The 19,248-nt window shown below is 52.2% G+C and overlaps 5 protein-coding genes across 5 annotated transcripts; 3 read left to right on the top strand and 2 right to left on the bottom strand.

The window, feature by feature from the left end:
• Nucleotides 1–810: 810 nt before the first annotated feature.
• On the bottom strand, nt 811–2,769 carry Z517_04083 (uncharacterized protein; the record flags this gene model as incomplete). Its single annotated transcript, XM_013429414.1, has 5 exons — nt 811–1,010; nt 1,075–1,222; nt 1,278–1,338; nt 1,387–2,603; nt 2,653–2,769. 5 exons carry the CDS (start codon nt 2,767–2,769, stop codon nt 811–813), a joined length of 1,743 nt encoding a protein of 580 aa, XP_013284868.1.
• Nucleotides 2,770–3,192: 423 nt separating this feature from the next.
• Z517_04084 (uncharacterized protein) lies at nt 3,193–4,767 on the top strand (the record flags this gene model as incomplete). Its single annotated transcript, XM_013429415.1, has 2 exons — nt 3,193–4,207; nt 4,253–4,767. 2 exons carry the CDS (start codon nt 3,193–3,195, stop codon nt 4,765–4,767), a joined length of 1,530 nt encoding a protein of 509 aa, XP_013284869.1.
• A 446-nt stretch (nt 4,768–5,213) lies between these two features.
• On the top strand, nt 5,214–6,372 carry Z517_04085 (eukaryotic translation initiation factor 3 subunit G; the record flags this gene model as incomplete). Its single annotated transcript, XM_013429416.1, has 3 exons — nt 5,214–5,344; nt 5,418–6,078; nt 6,148–6,372. 3 exons carry the CDS (start codon nt 5,214–5,216, stop codon nt 6,370–6,372), a joined length of 1,017 nt encoding a protein of 338 aa, XP_013284870.1.
• Nucleotides 6,373–12,821: 6,449 nt separating this feature from the next.
• Z517_04086 (uncharacterized protein) lies at nt 12,822–14,087 on the top strand (the record flags this gene model as incomplete). The annotated part of the gene is made up of 1 exon (XM_013429417.1): nt 12,822–14,087. The coding sequence occupies one exon, from the start codon at nt 12,822–12,824 to the stop codon at nt 14,085–14,087; it is 1,266 nt and encodes a 421-aa protein (XP_013284871.1).
• A 3,278-nt stretch (nt 14,088–17,365) lies between these two features.
• Z517_04087 (glycine cleavage system T protein) lies at nt 17,366–18,865 on the bottom strand (the record flags this gene model as incomplete). The annotated part of the gene is made up of 1 exon (XM_013429418.1): nt 17,366–18,865. One exon carries the CDS (start codon nt 18,863–18,865, stop codon nt 17,366–17,368), a length of 1,500 nt encoding a protein of 499 aa, XP_013284872.1.
• Nucleotides 18,866–19,248: the final 383 nt, after the last annotated feature.

Below are 19,248 nucleotides of genomic sequence, written 5' to 3' on the forward strand. Positions count from 1 at the left end.
TACAGCTCAGCTCGATCGTACTCGACACTCGGTACCTGACAGTCGATACCTGAGACCTCTTGCTGTATGTAGGCCAGCAGGCCATCTACGCCAGACTCGTACTCCTACAAGAAGTCAAGGATGATTTAGCCGTCCAGATATGTCAAGTAAGGGCGGGAGAAGAAAGAACTGCTGAGCTGTGCTGTTGAGCAAATTGTCGGGACCGGGACAGAGCCAGAGCCAGAGCGAGAGAGAGAGAGAGAGAGAGAGAGACACCCATGAAGTTTTCTCGGATTCGCCCGAGCTGACATTCACGTAGCCCTTTCCTTTCCATTTCATCTGGAGCTATCTCAATCATTTCACTCACTCATTTCCATCCGGAACAGCCACAGACAGGTAGGGTCCTGTACGCGGTACATGTCGCTCGCTTGCTAGCTCATCCCATCCAATCCAATCAACAGGAGTAACGTAACTAACCTGGACTCTCGGGTACAAAGGCAGCTCTCTCACACATACACACAGCTTTCGACAATGTCACATATTCTGATCAGCCCCGAGACTCGTGCTCCTGTCGTTGTCTGCTCTCGTCTCCGGACGTTTGGCCTCTGCTTCTGTGCTCTTTCGCTTCTGGGCGTTGTCGTAACTGTCCTAGCACTGTAAACTACCCCTCGCTGTCACATCTCTTTTGCTTTCAGCTTCCACGCGTGGTTTGTTCGAGGCGTGGTCGTCTCTGTGGGTCAAGTATCTCCTCCCAGTGGCCCATTTGTCAACTTGACCAAAAGAAGCTGATTCTTCCGCTGTCGAAAGCCTTGTTGTGGGAATTTTTGCGTTTTAAAGAAACTCCGCCTCCACCATGCCATACTGTTTGCCACGACGCCATAGAGAGAACTCCATGTGTGCTGAGAAAAAGGCGACCTTGATTTGGTAGTCTAGCACATAGTAGTCCTTCCCATCCTTGCCAACTTCGATCGGAATTTCGCTGTGGTCAATGGAAGCCAGGTCGGCGGTCAGGGTCACAAACTCCTTTATTTCTAGTCCGACGTCAGTGTGATGGCTTTCTAGAAATGCATAACACCGTTCAAGAGACCATCTTACCTTCACATGGGAATTTCGGTGCGGGTTCTTCGTGCTCAGGAGTAAAGGTATACAGTGTAAAATTTCTGACTTGGTATGGACCTTCAGAGACCAGTCTGGGCAAGAACCATTCAGTAATCACTGGAGTCTCCTGATCAACCTCGTGACCCTGAACCTATATCAGCTTTCTGGCCCTGCGCTCCTTGAACGGGAAAAGAATTTACTTTCTGCACAAACCATCTCATCGCCGTAACGTCATATCGTCCTTGAAAATCGTTCCAGTCTCTGTATCAGTCAGCAATTATTTAGATAAAACTAGTACGAGTCGCTTACTTTGCAAAGCCCATGTGATAGCGTATATCATACGGCTTCAAGCACCGGCTACCATATGCTCTGCGGACGCGCCTGGAATCGACAGTGACTCTTAATTCGTCGGGCGTGGTATCATGCAGCGCATGTAGGAGCGCTCCACGTACAAGAGCTGTCCAACCGTACGCGGGCTGCATGATCTCAATGTCCTTCCCAATGACCTGCTGGATACAACTGCGAAGATAGGGTGACTGGCCAAAGCCTCCGACGAGAATAACTGCCCTTGCCCCCTTGGATTGTTGTAGCTGGTGTTTGACAAGAGTTGTGATAGCAGTCATGACAGGGTTGAAGAGATCTTTGAGGACGGCTGCCTTAATGGTGAGCTTCTGACGCTTGATGCCCTTTGCGATGTTGTCCGTCAGCCCAGGGACACGAATGACGATGCTTTGCTCTTGGCCAGTGAATCTGCGCTTTGTGATGTTCTCGAACTCATTCAGGGCATCTTCCAAAGTGTCGTCGTCAAAGCCATCCAGGTGACTAAAATTTTCTTCAAGATATCTGCGGAAGATGCGGTTCAAGAATGTGCTCCCGCACGCACCTCCACCGCCGGGTACTGCCTCCCGCACCTTGAGTTTAGGCTTGAGCGATCGGATCGTGTATGTGATCAGGTCAACAGTGCCTCCTCCAGCATCGCAGAGAACAAAGTTGTCTTTGACGCGAAGGTTCTGTGGATCCATGGTGTTTAAAGCGTACATGATTGCAGCTTCCGGTTCCGAGACAATTTGGATGTCACTACCCATTCCTGCTCCAAAAGCACATCCGTGTGTTCTAGCTTTGGCAGAGTCACTCCAGACGGCTGGCACGGTGATTGTGTAGCGAAGGGGAGTTGTGTCGAAGATGCTATCACCGAGTTTCCGTCTGAGAATCTTTTCCGTGTGCTGCTGAAGCTCTCTAAGGTAGTCTGTTACCAGCTTCGTCCTGCTCGGCTCGTCGTTGTATCCTGGAGGCAGAGCTTTCGGATCGGGATAGTCAACCGCCAGGAGAGACAATTCATTCGATTTCTGGTTGGGATCCAGAGCAAGTTTGAACCATTGATGACGTGGCTGCTCATCAGGGATCCCGAAACCCCAGAGACAGTCAGTGTCGGTGTATGACAACTCAGTTGGAACCTTTTCGCTGGTTTGACCTTCAAGTGAGCCGTCTCTGTCAGGCCACTGAATGATTGTATTTTGTAACTCAGGCTGTTCCTGGATCAGTAAAGGACCCCGAAGGTATCCGTATGCAACGTACACAAGAAGTCTGAGCCCATGCAACTCCAGAAAAGGTGGTCCCAAAGTCCACACCTACGAGGATCTGACGACGAGCTGGGGCAGCAACGCTGGTTGTCCGTTTGCGTTTTGGTGCCATGACCTTCGGCCACTGATGACAAAAAGCTTTTGGATAGAGGAGAGAATCAAACAAGTACTGTAGATTGTAGAGAGTTAATCTGCAGAACCTTCAGTTTGATGTGAACTGTGTAGTCAAATCCACAGATCAAGGCAGGGATGAAAGACGGTGGCTGATCGTGAGCGCGGACCTAAAGTGAAAGGAGACTTAGGCACTGCTCAGAGAAGTCGAGGTGAAGCAGTTCTGAGATGCTGGTGAAGGCAGTCTCCCTTTAAAGGACTGATCTTTTGACATTACAAGAGGCACACCTCCTCTTCTGCTCTCGAATTCTTTGATCCTTTCCAAATCTCCTTCGCACCACCATTTTCTTTTCTTTGAGAGTTGATGAGATACTCTGGGGGAAAGAGCTACCTGCTTTGATCAAGTTCGATGGGTGATAAAACAATGGCCATCCCAAGCGGACAATCAGACATGGAAGGGAAACGCTCATTCCTGTTCCCTTCACCCAGCCAAATCTTCAGAAAGCAAGCAAAGGGAGACCAGATCAATAACACGGAGCCATCGAAGAAAGCAGCGACGGATTTGTCGAACGGTGAAGGAAAGAAAGCTGCAAGGAGTTCGATCCTGGGCACATGGACTGCTCTGAAGCTCTGGAGCAGCGGTGCAAGCAGCCAGCAACATCCAGCTGGGCGAGAACGATTCAAACAGTCCTGCGGTGCACCTGGAACGGGTGGACAGGACGTGAATGTGTCTGAAAACTCTCATACCATGACAGATCGGCGGCCAAAAGCCAGGCAGCGAAACACAACCGCGAAGATCGCAGATGCAAAGGCCCTTCACCAGAAAGTATGTGCGCTCACCTTAGAGAAGATTCAGCTTAAGAAAGATCTTGAAGTTCAACATAGCAGGGTGGACCAATTGGAAAGCGAATTAGAGAAACAGGCTTCCCAAGCACGCCAGGCTGAAACGAGGTCCAAACAGGACGGGGCAAACATTTTAACATTGAAACGTCAGCTGCAACAGTCAAGAGACCACGGAGAGTCTTTGCTGCGAAATCTCGAAATTTGCAAAGACCGCATCTTCCGTATGTTACCCGTGGAAGGCATGGCGGATACTCAATTGCAACAGCAATACATAACCCTGTGCAAGGGCATCGAGTCTTGCTGTGATGTCCACTTTGGCGATGCAGAAGGTTTTATCGCTGCTCTTTCCTGCGATGATGGATCATCAGGTCGAATCATCGGAACACAGTTGGGGATGGATTATCTGTCGGAATCGGATCTAGTCCTTGCCGAACAGAATCCAAACATCGAGATTCCAATGATGCAAAGACAGATCTTCAATTATCTGCATGAGACTTTGCTTGGAGCGGAAAGAATATTTCCAGGTCTTGACCCCGACACTGAGACCTGTCTGGGAAGGATCATTGACGGATTGAGTGCTCTGAAGCCAGCAAAAGGTAAAAAGCTCCCACCTGCTGCTGTATATGACTGACCGCGGAAAGATAAGGAGGCTATTTGCATGTGGAGAATTGATCTTCAGCGTTCCCTCAACACCGACAAACAACTCAAACAGCTACGCGAAGCGAGATTGAACCAAATTGAGGAGCACCTTACAGAAGGCGCAGCGGTGTTGAAGGAAATGGGGCAGCATGGTTGTTCAAGCGAACCGTCATTATGCCGGCAAATCGTCCAAGAAGCAGGGGATCTGGCAGAGAACATCCGGCATTCCATGTCGCAGTTTGATTTTGAGTTCGAATTGGACCATCCCGTGATCAAGGCCGAGCAAGTCAAAGATTTCACGATCATCGACAGCAGGACTGGCTCTATCTTGAGTTCCTCAGCCATTCCAGTGGTGGGTTCAGCCGGCAGAGTTGGCGAGTTTCAGGTCCTCGTGTATCCCGCATTTGTGCGCAGATCGACGGAGTCCAGAAAGAAGATTGTGCTCGTCAAACCGACAATTGTGGTGGAGTTCGACCAACCAGTTCGGCGTGGGAAAAAGGATAAGTCGTCTCGTTGAAGGGACAAAAACATGCAAGTTCTCCAGAGACCAAGGCGAGTGAAGAGTTCAGAGGAGTGCAGCTGGCGTGCATAATACAAACGGAGCGAGCTTTGCTGCTTGTGCAAAACCTCGGGTTTGACATGAAGTGCAAGTTGGGGGGTGGGTGGTGGTTGAACACCTGAGAGGAAGGATTGGCGGTGCTAATTCGATCGAATTGACAGAGCTCTGAAGGCAATAGGGCGTATGTACTGCAGTCAACAGAAGGGCAGAAGGGACATCGTGCCTAGCAACGATGAACAACATACATAGCAGCTAGTTTCTTTGAATGTAACATGCTAAGGTCAGGGGTCCTCAGTTTTGCGAGCCTCGCCCTCGCCCCTTAGCATTACTAATGCAGCCTCGCCTGCCTTGGCAACACTAAGCTTTTTTTGGGTCGTGGTGCAGGCGCAGTGACATACGAAAATATGTGGGATGGCAATTCCATGACTTTGCCTTCACATCCTCCTCAGACTCATCATACTTTTGACGACATTCATGCCGAAGTTTCTGTTTCTGAGGGCATAGCAAAATACAACAAAATGTCAAAGACCGCAACGTAAGTACCCTCATCCATCGTGATGATGGAATTGAAGAAAGGTTTCTCTAACATGCGATTTGGAAATCCGCAGCCGCCCAGACTGGGCAGACGATGTCTCCGACTCGGAACAGATCAACGACCCCACGGCGCTGCCCGCTCCTGTGACCACTGTGAACAAAGATGGAACTCGGACCACGGTGTTCTACCGCTTCAACGACCAGGGTCAGAAAGTGAAAGTCACACGGAAAACCCGGATCACAACCCACAAAGAAAAAGTCAACCCAGTCGTCGCTGAACGACGCACCTGGGAGAAATTCGGCCTTGAGAAGGGCAAACCCAAGGGCCCCCAGCCTGACACTACTTCCGTCGGCGAAAACATACTCTTCAGACCGAGTCGAGATTGGAAGAATGCGCAGGCCGAAGAAGCCAAGGCAGGCGGCGGCAAGGCGGAGGAGAAATCTCTGAAGGAGCAATTGAGAGATAAGAAGGTCAAGTGTCGTATCTGTCAAGGCGAACATTTCACAGCTAGATGTCCCTTCAAGGATACGATGGCGCCAGCGGACGATGGGACAACACCCGTCGCCGACCCTATGGCAGAAGATGACGAATCTGGGCAGAAGCCTCAAGGTGGACTCGGTACCGGCGGCAGCAGCTATGTACCGCCACATCTCAGGAAAGGTGCTCAAGGCGCCGGAGAGAGGATGGGCGGCAAGTACGAAAGGGACGATTTGGCTACATTGCGAGTTACGAACGTGAGTTTCCTTTTGACCGTCCAGATGTGTTCTCATCAGCCGGACCCTCGCTAACTCTCAATTGCATAGGTCTCCGAGATGGCTGAAGAGCAAGAGCTTCGCGATCTCTTCGAGCGGTTCGGTCGCGTCACCAGAGTCTTCCTGGCCAAAGACCGAGATACCGGCCGCGCAAAGGGTTTTGCATTCATTTCCTTTGTGGACAGGTCTGATGCCGCCAGAGCATGTGAGAAGATGGATGGCTTCGGCTACAGGCACTTGATTCTGAGAGTGGAGTTTGCGAAGAGAACGACCTAGTAGACCTTGATTCTGTGCAGAGCTAGAGACATGGCGGAACTGTATGGCAAACGGCTCCACGAAATGATGAGAATATGCCTCGCAAAAGAAAAGGCCAGTGCATGGCCCTGGAATGGGAGCTCGACGGTGGCCTTGCTTCTAAATTACGCAATTCGCAGTACGAACGAGATTTGTGATAAAATAGCAGAAGAAACAACCTTGTTGCATAAGAATTTCCAAGATGATCGCCAACCCTCTGACCCGGTTCTACAGAAGCAAAACAATTCCATCTACACACCTTAAACCTGAGCCAGAATAGACATTTGATAGGACGGATCGTTCCTGGGGCGTCCAGCTTACTTTGAATGAGTGACCTGTTCTCTCAGAAGCAAGGTCAACGCAGTGGCAAAAAACACCCTTCAGCCCCGTCCACGGCCTGATTACCTCCTGAAATGACAGCACCTAGCTGTCCTGTAGATGTTTCTTAATGGGTTTCGCTTTCAGACGGAGCAGCGCCTTCAGTGTCCACGAGGAGGGAGCCTCCTAAAGAAAGGGCAACGGAGTAGGAACCTAATGCCTGCCACCTAGACTGAGGTCGGTGACATTCGCTACTTAAGGTGCGAGGCAGTCTATTAAGTGGAGACTCTACCTGCACACCCTGCTGGATTTGAAGCCATGCTCTGGATCCTGAAGGAGGCAGTGTATAGAGGGCTGGACGAGGCATGGTGACTTACGCGGGTTTGCTAGGGAAGCAGTAGGACAGATCGTTCAATGTGTTCACCTGGATAGTTGTTTGTGCTCGCTCAGATAGCGCCCGAGACAGGGAGCAAGAGATATGGGAGCCACCAGCTCCCAACAGCGGTAGCGGTGATGGTGGTGATGCCGAAAGACATAACGTATTGGGTTTAAGGTGATCAAACATGGCTGAGTTCAACTGGTCTGATCGGCTGCATTTCGTCTCGTCCGCCGCCTTGACGTAGACGGCCCTTCCAACCTCCACCATACCCTCGCACAAACTCGTCAGCTCGAGCATTCTGCCTGATCTGGCCCTTGCAGAAATAGATGTATGAGCGGTGCCGAAGGCTGACATCTCCAGGGTCCAGCGGAACCATGAGCAAGATGCCTGGCATATGAGCTTCAGGTATCAATGTCGATTGTTGCTGTGGCGAGCGGCCGGTTGAGATCAAAATAGCCCGAAAAGGGAAACGATTCCAGAGCTGTCATCGCGAGATGGGTCTGGAAAAGGCCATTCTCTGTTACTCCCATGAACCAAGCATTTCATTCGAAGAACGTATGTATGTTGGACCTGCATCGGGGAAGTACGAGCCGGCGGCCACAGCTGTATAGTCCGGCACCACATGGAGCGATCAGATAGGCACGACGTGGCAGCATCCGAGGTTTCCTAGCATCCTTCCAGAGCGACCATCATCAGAATCATTATCATCTGAGCCACGGTGGGTAGCGGGATCAAATGAAACATCTGGAGCTATTCCACATCAGGATCAGACGGGCGTCCTGGGCGAGAAAGAAAGGAGAAAGGTCCGCTCGCCTTTGTGTTGTCGATACTGTTTGGGGGGCTCCAAGACAGCCTCCATGTCAGTGATACCACTGCCAGCATGAAAGACGAACAGGTGGTCCAAGCTGCAAAGAAGGCAGATTTGGTGCAACCCGTCAAAGTCGCGGGATTTGTCAGAGCCAACCAAGCCACCATCGTCAAAGCTGGCCTGTGAGGCGATTCCAAGTTTCGGAGAGGGAGCGGTTGGGAGACGGTCAAGCCTGCCCTGGCTCCTCCCGAGCGGGCCACAGAGACGGCCTTTGGCTGGAGGCGTGAAGAGCAGGAGCCTTCCTTCACCGCCGTGGTCAAGCGTACAGGAGTGAGATATGTCTTGCCACCTACATTCCTTGGCCTAGTCGGGACTCCTTGCAGCCTGTTGCCGCCAGTAGGAGAAGTGTAATGTGTGGTCAACCAATGCTTAACCAGATCAGATATGCTCAGTGCAAGAGGACGATACACCTCTGAACCACCGAATGTGCGGTCAGGTACCAATTGTTTTGTATCGAGACATCCCACGGAACGAGCAAAATCGAGAGAACGTTAGTGTAGAGGTACAATGTGCACTGCGCAAGGCATTTCATCAGGAATTGAGCGTTAATAGCTGTTCCTATGCGATTAGCAGTCATTGACTCATTGTCACGTAGACACTTAGCTTGTCCCGTCTTTTTGCCTCAAATCAGGAGTTTGGACACATGGTCAAGGTGGCAAGATGAGTTGTGAAAATACAGGATGGCGCGAAAAGTGTTGGTGGTGAGGATGGCTCGAAGTCCAGGTACAGCGTGGAGAGGGAGTAAAGGAGAGGGCAGACGCCGCAGGGATTTCACTTACTCACTCAGCTTAGCACTCAACATCACCGCCACCCTCACCACCACCATCATCATTCAACACTTCCACCACTTCCCAATCACTTCAACCACCACCATCAGATCCTGGACTCGAGCCACCTCACCAGTCTTACTTCTCCTTTTGGTACCTCTTTGACACCACCACACCACCATTACCACCTTTGGAGCAGCTTCTCCTCGACCTCCCTCTCCTCTTGCGGTGCCAGCATCCTCAGCGCCTTCGTCATAGCCCCAACTTCAGGCTGGCAGCCTTTTCTCGCTGCAACCAACTGCAGATGTTTTGGCCAGGGCTAGATCACCCACTCCACGCGGCTCCGCCCCTTGCTCGACTTCCAAACGAGCCCCATGCTGCATATTCCGGAAGTGCGCACGACATACTTGCAGATGACAACAGGCTACGGGCCGCCGCAGCGAGGTGGACTGTGGGAACAATTGCCTACCATGCGTAACCAATGATTCACCAGCCCTTGGCTCCACCATGCCCAATTTTTGTCCCCTTTGAGGGCGTCCAATTCGAGACCATCTTAATTCTGGTCGGAAAGTCCAGTACTGCCGACGCATTCATACTGACTGGTGCCAGAATGCTTGGAGATTTCCGAGACCTCAGCCTACCGGTGAGGCCAGCCACCGTTGCCCTCACCCATATCGCAATCCCTGGACCGTGTCGATCAAGCCACAGGGCCCTGATTTTGGTCGTTTACCATAACCGCCCTCGAGCTAAAGAGCCCTCGGGCCACGCACATTCGCAGTTGCCCGCACCTCTCTAACCAATACCTGTCCAGTCGGAACATTTCCTTTTTGCCTGAGTGGTGTCGTGGAGTGCAGGGATACAGGTCAGCCTTGCCCCTGCCTCGTTTCATGTTGCCATTGGTTTGTTGTCAAGTCGGCCGACGATCAGTCCATCAGCAGTCGGCTTTGCACGGTCGATTTTCTGAATGGCTCAGACATCAAACCCTTGATGTCCAAATCAGCACCGTTCGGTCCGTTTGAGCAATGAATCCCCTTCTGGAGCTGGCCCGGCTCATCTTCGCTTCATCTGAACACATCGAGTACGCCCAGCCGCCACATGACTTGTTTTCCTCCCATCCTGTAAAGGCAAAACAAAGAATGTACACGGTGGGTCGAAAGGCAAGGCCGTCATGGCCTGCTCGATACTTAGCAGACGCCCCCGTTCCCCAGCCACGTGCCAGAGAAACCGCGGCAGTCATGGCCCCTGTGCCGGCAGCATCCTATCGAAGGAGGGCCTCAGCTGAAACCCTCTCTGCAAGGCCTGCGCTTGAATGCATTCTTTATTCTGCATCTCGTTTGGACCCGATTCGATTCTTCCAAATATTCCTTTATTTCGCCCTTCAAGGTAAAGATTCGGTGGCCAAGCCAATGTTGTGGCGATTTTTAGGCTCAAGCTGGGGCTGCTGAAGAAGGCCGCCTGCAGCACAGTCGGGCGGTCTCAAGGCTCAAAGGTCATGCCCTGAAGGGTCATTGGCCTGTCGAATATGCAGTCTTCCTTCGAATGGTCCTTGCCAACAACGTCTGGTCGATCCCGTATCCTCACCGAATACTGGTAGTCAAAGTGTCAGAGCCCTTCGCTGCGCCGATGGCTGAGCTAGTCATTTCTACATCCGATGAAGACACTCCAACGCAATCCCAGCCTGCCCGACCAGACCAGGACTTGATCCAGGGCTTGTGTGGAACCCCCTGACCTTGGTGTTGACTGCATGATTGCGCATTCATTTGAAGTCTTTTCAATCCGCTGAATTGGTCCAAGCCTCTCCTTCTATCAGCAAGGCTCTGATGTCTCTTTCTCTAAGCCACCATCATTTCAGTCACATATTTTCCGCCTTTTCCTCCCACCAAAATTCCCTTCCATCGCTTATCGATTCAGAACCTGTGCTTTTGCACACTGTGGGCGTCCAGGCACTGAATAGGATTGTCTATGAGTTCTCGTCGACTGCCGTGAGTTCGTTACAACTTGCCCGCTACAACGGGCGATCGGAGCAGTTCTCTGTTCACTGCTGCTTGAGCAGGACGTTCTGGAGAAGTCGTTAGTACAGACACAGAAACCCCTTCTGAACCACAGGAAGAAGGAAGAAGAGGCCTCGAACGGCAGTACGCGACGGCTAAATAGTTGGCAAGTAAGTTGACCAAGTTCAGAGCAAGGCACTCACCATTGTCACTGACCAGTAACAGCACAACTGCGACAGACACAGTTCGCGGCGACTTTTTTCGCTTCAACTAGGTACGATTGCAAGAACCGAGGCTGCTCTGTTACTGCCATCGACAGGAGCAAAAGAAGGCCGCAACCATGAGAAACGAGAACACACCATGTTGCTGACTTTCAGCAGTTTGTTTTGTACCTGTTTTGGGGGAAGCACTGTGGACTCCATACATATATTGGCAGTCTTCCCGCTATTGGCAGGCGACTCTGTCCTGCATGCGCCTTGGATCACTAGGGTCTAGCTGAGCAAGTCCACACCGCCCCGGGGCTATCAATCACCGTTCAGGGAGCAGAGCTAGCGAACGGCTGAGCAAGTACCGACCCAAAGACTGCCGAAAAGGACAAGCCCATTACCCACCTCGAGACTCCGCGATTGAACAAACTCTAAAGCTCCCCCTGTGCTGATTCAGCCTTGTTTGAATCAGTGCTGGGTTTCGCAGGACAGCTATGGATCCCAGTACGTATTTTACGACAAGCTTTGTATATCTTATCTGCTTTGTTTTGAGGCCAACGTCAACAAAATCCTGCTGCGGCTCGGCAATCTGGCATTGATATGCTGTGTGCAGACGGAGCTGCCACTGCTGTGGCTGCTCTACCCTCGTTTCGCACAATTGCCACCTACGCTCACCTGGCCAGGATGCCCCGCTCCGTGCTACTCTGCCTGCCAGTTTGTACTGAATGGGTAATTGTCCACGAAGGAGGGGCTCTCTCAAGCCTAGTTGCATGAGGGCTGTGCCAGGCTTCCTTTTGCTTTATCAAATCCTAACCTTTCAGCTGCACTCTCTTGACTGCTGACCGTTACTGACTTTGCTTGCTTGCAGCATTGCTTCAACAGTCTTCGCCATTCGACTTCGCAGAATCCAAATATCTCGGCCAGGAGCGTACCTTTTCAAATTCGTCCTATTCTACCAATGACTTCACGTTTCCAAGTCGAAGGCCTCAGAGCAGCCTGACGAGTAGTGCGTCAGGAGTGGCGCTGCCAGCAAATGCTAGTCTTGACTTCACTGGCAGTTCGCTTCTGAACGAAACACCGTGAGTATCCGATCTCCAGTTCTTCCCCACCAGTTCATCTGTCTTTGAAATACCCGATGGCGCCTCAGACCGACTATTTGGTCGACATGCAAGTCTAGAGCCTTGAAGGTTGGGCACCCGGCGCGAGCTTTCATCCACTCTCCGGTGTGATTGAAGGACCGTAAGAGGCTGCCGATTACCTCTTGGTTATTTTCAGAATGTGCTCGTCCCATGACTCAACGGTCGCACTTCCAAGGTGTGACATATAAATGTGATCTGGCTGCTCTACCAGTTCTGTCTCACTGACCCATCCATGATGGTCTTCGCAGGTATCACCAAAGCTCGCAATTGCTGCTGAGCCCGCCTGATTCCACCACTGGATCAGCGAGCGCGGGGGGCAACCCTACAGCCTCTGGAAACACCTATACGACGCTCCCCAAGCCGTTTCCCAGCAATGCATGCGCGCCGGACCATTTCTCGAGCGCACCTTCTTCAGTTCTCTCGTCAAACTGGCCTGGGTCCTCGATGACGCTCATGGAACGTCAACAGAGAGTGTAAGTTCTTGTCTCCCCCAAAAGGCCATCGTCAGCCTTGTGACAGGTCCTAATTTCTGTTGTACAGTCCTCCTTTGTCACCTCCCCATTCGTACAATTCGGCAAACGGCATCGGGTCAACTTTCAGGAGTATGGGAGAGAGAATACCACAATATTCGACAGCTCTCCACACCCAAATAAGTCCAGGCCAATTTCCAGGAGGGATGCGGTATCAGTCAAATCCCTTTCCAGCTCGCAATAGTCCAGCGTTTGCTTTCCCACTCCAAGAGGGTTCATACCCAGGGCAAAACATGTCAACACATTGCCATGACAGCCAGAACACTACGCGGCAAGATGGCCCTCCCTTTCACGAAACCACCGTTCTTCATCCTGTGCTGACACTGCGCAACCAACGTTTGATGCCAGAGATCATAGCCTCAATACAAAAAGGGTTTTTCCAGGTCGATAGAAAGTGGACGTGCTACCGCCGAAATTATTTTGCAGTACAATGCTCCTTCGGCTTCCGAAATGGCATCGTGGATGGACCGTTCTATCTGAATAGGAATGGTTCCGAAGAATTGGTCCAACAATTTGCCGTGTCAATTACTGCAAAAACCGCCATGACTAGCAACGGCGAAAGCGAGGCTCGAGGTCTTGTTCAGCATACTCCCAAACGGGATAAGGCAACAGAATCAGTTCCTGGCCGTCACCCAATTGCACCGTCGCCCAACCATACCATCGGCACAAACGGTACGTACTCAAGCTCTGGACATGTGTATGGGGGGCCCAACCATCTTCACTCAAGTATCATCGGTGGCTTTTCAGGGTTTGAAACCCCCGGCACGAATTCAATCCCAACTTCCCATACATTTGAGAGAATTCAGTTCCAGAAAGCCACCGCCAACAATGGCAAACGGCGCGCACAGCAGCAATACTTTTTGGTGGTGGTTGAGCTTTCTGCGAATATCGGGAGGCAGAACGACGAGAACTGGGTCTTGATAGCGACCAAGGAATCCGACCCTATGGTTGTGCGTGGCCGATCCCCTGGCCATTACAAGGACAATGGACGGCGAGACAGCCAGGCCAGCATGGACCCCGATCGTGGAACTGGGCATGGGACCGACGGCCATGCCGGTCCACTTTCATCAGGGAGCTACGGACACAGCCATACTTCGATGGATTGGATGGGTAGCCATCGACAGGGGGGTCATTTTGGAGGGTCTAGCTACCGTCATGCCTCCGCCTCTCGCTTTTCTCCTGCGAGTCTGGTCTCCTCAAGCGCCCTAGCAGGAACGCCGACCGACATTGAGGTGAGCCTATGTGATTCCCGTACAGCAAAGTCATCCTGTACCCTTTCGTCGGACCGATCTGCTCTGACACCACTATCGGAGGGCAGTGACGATATTATGTTCAGCAGCCTTGACCGCGAAGGGACATGTCGCAAGAGGCCTTTCGAGGACGACGGAGAGGGGGAGCATATGCGCTTCCCACTACCCGGGCCATTCACCGACAGCATGGCAACGATTATTGACTTCTCGGCCGCACCGTACTCGAAGCTTTTGTGCGCATCATCGTGATCCACTTCTGGAGAGTGGACCAAGTACGCTACAGTTGGATCTAGCATTCTTAGAAGGTTCTGCTAAGCCGCCCTGGCCGCCTTCTTTGAGCGCTGGCAGTTGTCCACCTTCAGTTATTTCTTATTCAATGTCTTCTGGAACCATGTTTGTATGGTGTGAAAGGACTATGGACTAAGTGGAACAGGGCAGGACTTGCACAGGATCTAGAGATACCCCGGGTTCGATTCAGACAGAGCATGGCGCATGGATGGGTCACAAAGTGCAGGATCAAGGACATGGCATGACGGGGATCCCCTTCCTGGGCCACCAGGCAGGCTTGGGGTAGGGCTCAGGGATACAAAGAAGGGGCTGCATAAGTGGACATTCCAGAGGCTACTGGAAGGGACTGGTTACCATGAGGCGATCCCACTGGAAGATACGACACTGCGGACTGAGATTTATGCCTTCAGAACGACGTGATGATACGAAACAGCATATAGTTACATTATTATGATTCTACAGGTTTTCGGTACTGTTTCTCCCATGCACAATTGCTGGACCTCGATCGATTTTCCAGGAAGCATAGCGTTACATTGGCGAGATAAACAGGTCGTAGTGGCGGAACAGAGGCTTTTTGGTCTTGCATGGACTTACTCAAGGATGGTACCAAGGGATGGGAAAGTGAACTTGGAAACCTGCTAGGGTCATGGGCATGGAGGAATCCATTTCTTTTCCACCTCTCAAGCTCCATCACCCTCTCTCTCCCAGCCACTTCAAGCGCAATCGCCATCAAGGTTTCTTTGTGCCCTTGTCCTGCAGTCTTACCCTCCCGAGCTACCTCGCAGCCAGTGTACCACCTGACCCCCTTTCCCCGCCATTTGGGACGCGACAGTGATATCTGTCGGATTTCAAGCTGCGTGTTCGAGGTGGCATGACCCCCCAGCAGGGCTCTTAGACTCGATTGATTTCGAAGACTCTGGGTCCGCTCCCAGTGTGTCCCCTGCTTAATTCGCGAACGAGCCGCCATTCGAATCCTAGCCGATGCTTGCTTGACCAGGGGTGGCGCCTGTCACTCGGGCAGGCCCTACGAGATGATTGCACGCCTCTTTTCAGCCCAACAGCCACCTCCATCATCGAGCGGACATCAGAGCGAGAGGGAAGAAAAAAACATCCATGATAATCCAAGCGGATCGAACCCCGCCTGGTCGGGTGTTAACGGCGAGCAGAGAGCAAATAAAGACGCGCTGCACATCTCAGGAGACGTCTTTCGACCTGCGCTTCTTGTCTACCATCCTGGAAGAAGGCCCAAAGAAATTACAAAAAGAGCTAAGTCATCTGGCCCTTGGAACAATCCAACCGAGCTAAAGGGGTAATGCCAAAGGATCCAGCTGAAAGTGATGCCAAGCAGGGCAAATAGAAGGTGCAGAGCGCAGCAAGCCAGTCTTTGAGCTCTCGTATTCTCCCCCGGTTGGGCTGCTTGGTGACTAGGCCCTGTTGTGGGAGGTGGACACCTCTGCAATGGCACGAGCAGCCCGGGCCCTCGGACGATCAGCATAGTCATCAAACATCTTCGCATGGAAACCCACCAGCAAGCTGGTTCAGTGGTTCAGAGCATTCCACAGTCGTTTCCTTCCGGGAAAGTGGCTTCGGCAATTGGTCATTCTCTGCGCCCTGGAAAATAACCAGATAAGGAAATTTGCAAGCAGCCTAGAGACAAGTCCCCTAACGCTCATTTGATGATGCATTGTCGCCTGGGAGGAACTCTCAAAGGCCAGGGAGTGAAGGATAAGCCACCGGCAAAGCAACGCGAGGAAAACCCGGGATATCCACCGACCGATACCTCTCCAGCTCTTCCAAATCCGTGTGGGAAATATTTGCACGACACAAAATCATGCCACAACTCTGGTGGACCAGCTGGAGATGGACACTAGTGCTTGCAGAGTACCGAGTATGTATTTCTTGCTTGCGGAAGGTGACGTACAGGGCAACAGTGAGAACGCATGCGGAATCGCAACAGAGGTGCGCGGCTAGCTGGTCAATAGCTACCTGGGTGGCTTACCGGATCCATCGAGACAAGTCACAAAGGACCAGCCCATTGATCCGAAACACGAAGTACATGACCTCATGAGTCGGTCGGTGAGGTCCGCCATGGGCTGTGCAAGGTCTGGGCCACGCCCCTTTGGCTATAGTCACGAATTCACCATGGTTCCCAGCAAGCGGTTTTTAAATTCCGCCCATCCTCCAGTCAATCGACGATTAGACTGGTCTACCTCTACCCGGTACAGAATGCGGATTGGATGGGACCCGGAGCACCGAAATGTCGTCAAAATAGGCAAAAACGCCAGCTCCTTTTGCTAGTCGGGGGCCCACTACAGCTCCACCAAAGCCATCCGTGGAAACTTATCCAAAAGCTGCTCGAGCATCGAGGGGGCCATCACACGCGTGGGAAGCCGGGAACCGCACTTTACCGCCACTGACCGACCCTCTGCTAGTCCATGTGGGCGACGATGAACGAGGTGCCAAAGTTCAAGATTAGCCCCAAACCTTGCTTGCTCCGGGTTTTCGGATCCATGATTAGCGTCCTCTGGAATAGCATGCCACACCGGTACCTGCACTCCGGGGACTCGTACTTTGCATGCCCTGGAGTCAACAGTCTTTCCCCCAGGGACGAGTCACCATCCGGCACGGCGCTACACTTGCGGCTGGTCGCGAATGCTCAGGCGACCACTCAAAGCCCAAGAACGCCTCTGGCGCTCGAAACAGGGAAATGGCGGGAGAAAACCCTGCGAAGACATGCAGTGATCAATAATGTGCGCACGCAGGTCTCGGCCCCAATCACCTCGGATACGCTAAATCACGGGGCCTCGTCGGGCTAGGGCTAGTCAAACGACTAGCAAACAGCTGCATGCATATACGAAGACGGCGACTCAAATACACTGGTGCAGTGAGGCAAACGAAAAGAAGCACCCCGTCGCGGAGAAGACACACTAAAATGAACACTAAAAAGCCCAACAGGGGGGGTTGGTGAGGCCAGGGTTCCGTGCCAGAATACCGCTCGTTGCTGTTGTTACCCAAAAGGATCGACAACAGCCGACGATCAGGGTGTGACAAGATCTACTCGTACCTAGAGAGGAGCCGGAACACCGTCCTGTCACATTGCCCATCTTCATCCCCATGTCCTTTCCGTGAAAACAGGTGCAAACAGTCACCAACCTACTCCCCTTGACCGCTGTTGCTGTGGAGCCGCAGAGATTGGCCCACCACGACCTTCCCGAGTAGAGAGCCTCCTGGACAATCTTTCACGAGGGTCGAGAGTAAAACTTGTTTGGCACAAATGGCATTTTAGCGACCTCCGCTTTCCTCACATTCTTTCGAACTCTGACACCGACCGGAGTCCCCTTTTTGTGGAATCCATTCTTAATATACCCCATGGCAATGTTTTGTCCGTCGAGGGTGGGGCTGGGAGAACCAGAGGTGATGTGACCAATGACCTGGTTGTTGTTTTCCGGATCGACGATTTCTGCCCCTTCGCGGGCAGCGGGACCCTTTTCTATGAAGAGGCCAACTCGTCGCTCAGGCATGGTCTTTGGCGACGCGAGCTGCTTGTTGATAATTTGATGGCCATTAAAGGCTGGTATGGGGTTGTCGACCCGGCGAGATTTGCCGACCAACCAACCCAAAGCCGCCATTGGCGGCGTGATCTTCTCATCTAGGTCATGCCCGTAGAGACACATCCCTGCCTCTAGGCGGAGCGAGTCACGCGCACCCAGCCCCGCCCAGCGGACTTTGGAGCTGTCGGCGGTGAGAGCTTTGGCTATGTTCGTTGCCAGTTCGGTTGCGTCTCCGTTTTCGGGCGGGATCGAAATTTCAAAGCCATCCTCTCCTGTATATCCAGTGCGGCTAATGAGGAGAGAGGGAGTGTTCATCCCGGAGTCAGGTAGGGTCAGTTGCAACCATCGACTTGACCCGAAGTATAGTGTATCCAGTGACGTGTCGAGACTGTCGTCGTCCGTGTCATTAAATATAAGCGACTGGAGCAAGCTTGCAGACTCGGGGCCTTGAAGTGCCAGAAGGGCATGGTGGTCAAGGACGTGCCAATTGATCTTATCTCCTGATGCACCCTTTGCCTTGAGAAACTTCGTTATATGCTGATCGAGATAGGCAATGTCTTTCTCTCGACAGCCTGCGTTCGTCACAAAGTAAAAGCTATCTTTACCAATCCTCGAGATGACTGTATCGTCGACGATGCCTCCTTCCTCGTTCAAAAGGCAAGATAGAGTCGAGCGGTGCTTTTCTATCTCATTGATGGCTGATGGAGTGATTGTCATGAGAAACTCCTCGGCGAGTTCCCCGGAGAGCTTGTGCTGCACCATATGGGAGACGTCAAAGACACTGGCGTGTTGGCGTGTCCAGAGATGGGAGTCCTTGTGCGAGAGGTCCGGGTATGTGACTGGCATGGCATAGGCAGCGTAGGGTACCATTTTGGCCCCGAGCGAAACGTGCAGGTCGTACAGAGGCGTACGTTTGAGTTCTGCTTCCGGCTCCGGTTTGGTCGAGGCAAGGCGCCGCTGTGCATGGGACAGGCCCGACGATGGGAACGTTGGTGTGGTTTGTGGATTGGGAATTGGTATGGGTATCAACTCAGGCAGATGGCGACGAACGGGATGCCGTGGCGATGATGGTGAAGATGATGTGACCAGAAAGCTCAGTTCGCGCCTTGGTCGGAGAGATGGCCCTTTGTTTGTTTGCGCGAAGGCCGTCGCCAATACTGGCTTTAGCCCTTGACGAGGAGTCGGCATCTTCATCATTACTGTCACGCTCAGCACGAGCTTCTTCTTCTGCTGCTGCTGCTGTTGAGCTAATCTGCGGACCGGAGAAACTTTCGGGTCTCAATCCAGCTTGGGAGTGATTTGTTCACTGTATTGATATGCAGGAAAAAGCTCGGGTGATCTCAGTGGTGCTGTTCCCCGCGTTCAATTCATGATATATAACCAGACTCCCAAGACCTCAAACCACGTTGAGATGTGTCTTTTCACCTGGAAGACCTCTTTAATAATGCTAAGGTTCTTCTCACGAAAAAAAAACCGAGATAAGGTTGTTAAAGTGGCAGGAAGGGCGGACGTTCGGCAACTTGCGCGCAGCGGAGAAGGTGTCGAAGGGCTTCAACTGCGCAACCTCACCT

Source organism: Fonsecaea pedrosoi (assembly GCF_000835455.1).
Source record: "Fonsecaea pedrosoi CBS 271.37 unplaced genomic scaffold supercont1.3, whole genome shotgun sequence".
Lineage (NCBI taxonomy): Eukaryota > Fungi > Ascomycota > Eurotiomycetes > Chaetothyriales > Herpotrichiellaceae > Fonsecaea > Fonsecaea pedrosoi.